At 52.3% G+C, this 2,629-nt stretch overlaps 1 protein-coding gene and 1 non-coding gene across 2 annotated transcripts in view; one reads left to right on the plus strand and one right to left on the minus strand.

The window, feature by feature from the left end:
- Positions 1–1,489: 1,489 nt before the first annotated feature.
- LOC114030584 lies at positions 1,490–1,596 on the minus strand. The gene has a single exon (XR_003567634.1). It is a non-coding gene; the product is annotated as a U6 spliceosomal RNA (small nuclear RNA).
- A 598-nt stretch (positions 1,597–2,194) lies between these two features.
- The window catches only part of TMEM259 (transmembrane protein 259), a 60,610-nt gene continuing 60,175 nt past the window's right edge, over positions 2,195–2,629 (plus strand). The window contains exon 1 of the mRNA XM_027845355.1: positions 2,195–2,494. Within this exon, the coding sequence (XP_027701156.1) occupies positions 2,210–2,494 (285 nt within the window). The 5' untranslated portion in view covers positions 2,195–2,209. The remainder of the gene's footprint in view (positions 2,495–2,629) is intronic.

Genomic DNA, 2,629 nt, shown 5'->3' on the forward strand with positions numbered 1-2,629 from the left:
GCACAGGACATAGAAAGCAATTGTAACATCGCCCATGGCTTTAAGGTTCAAATTTTCTCATTTCATTCTTAAGAGTTTGGGAACTCTATGAGGGCAAGGGTCTGGGCCTTGTAGAAACACCGTATCCTTTCCTTACCTTCCCCAGCTTCTAATGTCTTGATCCAGCCAAATGATTTTGTATTTAAGCAGCCAGCTCTAGCAGTTAATAGATTACTGGTCCTGGAATCAGCAACTTCTCCACTCAGATCCAGCTTCAGATGTCAACTGTGTGACCTTGGGCAAGTCACTTAATCTCTGTCTGCCTCAGTTTCCTCATCTGTCAAATGGGGATAATATAACATCTACTTCCCTGAGGTTGTGGACAGGGTAATATTTATAAAGCTCTTTTGCCAACATCAAGGGGCAATGTAACATTAGACTAACTACTATTATCTTCAATAAGAGAGTATAACAATGATTCTAGAGTGGGTCTCAAGTCCTGCTTCTGGAACACATGTTGGCTCTATGACCCTTGGCAAGTCACTTAGCTCTCAGCTCTCTAGATTAGAAACGAGAAAGTGCTGACCTGTATTGGTAGAAGGAGTTTCCTGATCCTAGAGCTCCATATATATCAAAGAAATCAGGTATTTTTTTGTAATCCCAGCACCTTGCGGCAGCTAGGCAGTGCAGTGGATTGCTGGGTTTGGAGTCAGGAAGAGGAGTCCAAATCCACCTTCAGAAATTTCCTAGCTGTGTGACCCTGGGCAATTCGCTTAACCTCTGTTTGCCACTGGAGAAGGAAATGGCAAACCACTCCAGAATCTTTGCCAAGAAAACCCCATGGAAGAACTCCACTGGGTTCCGATGAACTCAAACAACTGAACAATAACAACAATCCCAGCACCTGGCACGTAGTGGGTGCTTAATAAATGCTTAGCCATGTGGTTGCATCCAGCTCCCTCCCTCAGGTCCAACACACAGTAGGCCACTAATAAATGTATTGAACTGCATGTTTGCAATATCCCTTTGAGGCAAGCACTTTATCCCCATTTGACAGATGAGGAAATTGAGGCTGGGGAGATGTTCAGTAACTTGCCCTCAGACACACAACTAGTAAATGTTGAGCTGGGTTTCAAGTCCACTACTTTACTTCGATTCCAGGGTGTTTTTTTTTTTTTTCCTTCCTTCCTTGCCCTGTGCTTGTCTCACTACACTCACCCTGTCTCTGTAATACAATAAAAGAGGGTGGCCATCTGGAAGATAGAGATTCTCCTCCCACCTTCATCTGGAAGCTGTGGGCAAGATCCAGTGGTCGCTGCATTTCTCCTTCACTTATCATAGGCTGACTGTTCCCGGTCTCTGTGTGTGTGTATGTGTATATTTTGTATATATACATATATATATATAGCATATAAAAAGAAGAGTTTGGAATAGATGACTTCCATTTAAGTCACTTTTTAGCTCTAAAATCCCATTCGTCTACCAGGCTATATGTGTAAAATTGGTGGAGCAAAATATGGAACGCTTCACGAATTTGCGTGTCATCCTTGCGCAGGGGCCATGCTAATCTTCTCTGTATCGTTCCAATTTTAGTATATGTGCTGCCGAAGCGAGCACGATTCTGAGCTCCTAACTTGGAGTATTTAAAGCCGAGTAACCGAGCCATTTTATATTTAAGACGACTATGATTGACTTCTTCCCAAAACGAAGCCATTTTCAGAATAACTCAATGTACAACTACAAAGTACAATTTTCCCACTTTATTCGCGTTGCATTAAAAATGCTGTTGTATTTGCAAAATTTCGAGTCGAGGCTTATGGCGCGGTGTCTCATGGGAGAGAGTATGCAAAAGAAGCTTTGGCTTGGTCCCGCCTAGGCGGCCGGGACCCAAGGGGAGGGCAGCAGAGGGGAAAGGAGGGAAGTGCGCAGGGGCCGATTGGAAGGCGGGGCCGTTCCTCCAGCGTCCCAGGATTCCCCGCGGGCGGAGCCGTCTCAGCAGCAGGGCCGCGGTCGCAGCGGCGGAGGCGGTGAATGGTGGCCTGTAGGTGCCCGTGAGGAGGCGGCGGCGCGGCCGGAGGAGGAGAAGCGGCAGCGGCCGGAGCGCGGGGCAGGGGTGAGAGCGAGGGCGAGCACCCGGCGGGAGCGCTGCGGCCCGGGAGGGGCCCAATGGCGGCTGGGCCGCCGCCTCCGGGAGCCCCGGCCTGTTAGCGCCTCGGCGGCCCAGCGGAGGATGTCGGAGAACCTGCCGCCGCCCCCGCCCGGCCCCGGGAACGCCCCGGGCAGCGGCCCTGCCAACTCGGCCGGCGGGGCCGGGCCCGGGGGGGCGGCGGCCGGAGGCGGCGGGGCCGGGACCCCTCGCGGGGCGCGCACCCCCAATCTCAACCCCAACCCCAACCCGCTCATTAACGTGCGCGACCGCCTCTTCCACGCGCTCTTCTTCAAGATGGCCGTGACCTACTCGCGCCTCTTCCCGCCTGCCTTCCGCCGAGTCTTCGAGTTCTTCGTGCTGCTCAAGGTGAGCCGGAGGGCCGAAGCACCACTCCTTGCCCTAGCACTCCGACCCCCACCCCAGCCCGGCTCGGCCCCGCCCCTCTGACCTGCACCCTGCCTCCAAGTCTCTAACACCTTCCTCCCTTGTGCGGACCCCACC

The sequence above is a fragment of the Vombatus ursinus genome, unplaced genomic scaffold, assembly GCF_900497805.2.
Source record: "Vombatus ursinus unplaced genomic scaffold, bare-nosed wombat genome assembly UNPS02014961.1, whole genome shotgun sequence".
Classification (NCBI taxonomy): domain Eukaryota; kingdom Metazoa; phylum Chordata; class Mammalia; order Diprotodontia; family Vombatidae; genus Vombatus; species Vombatus ursinus.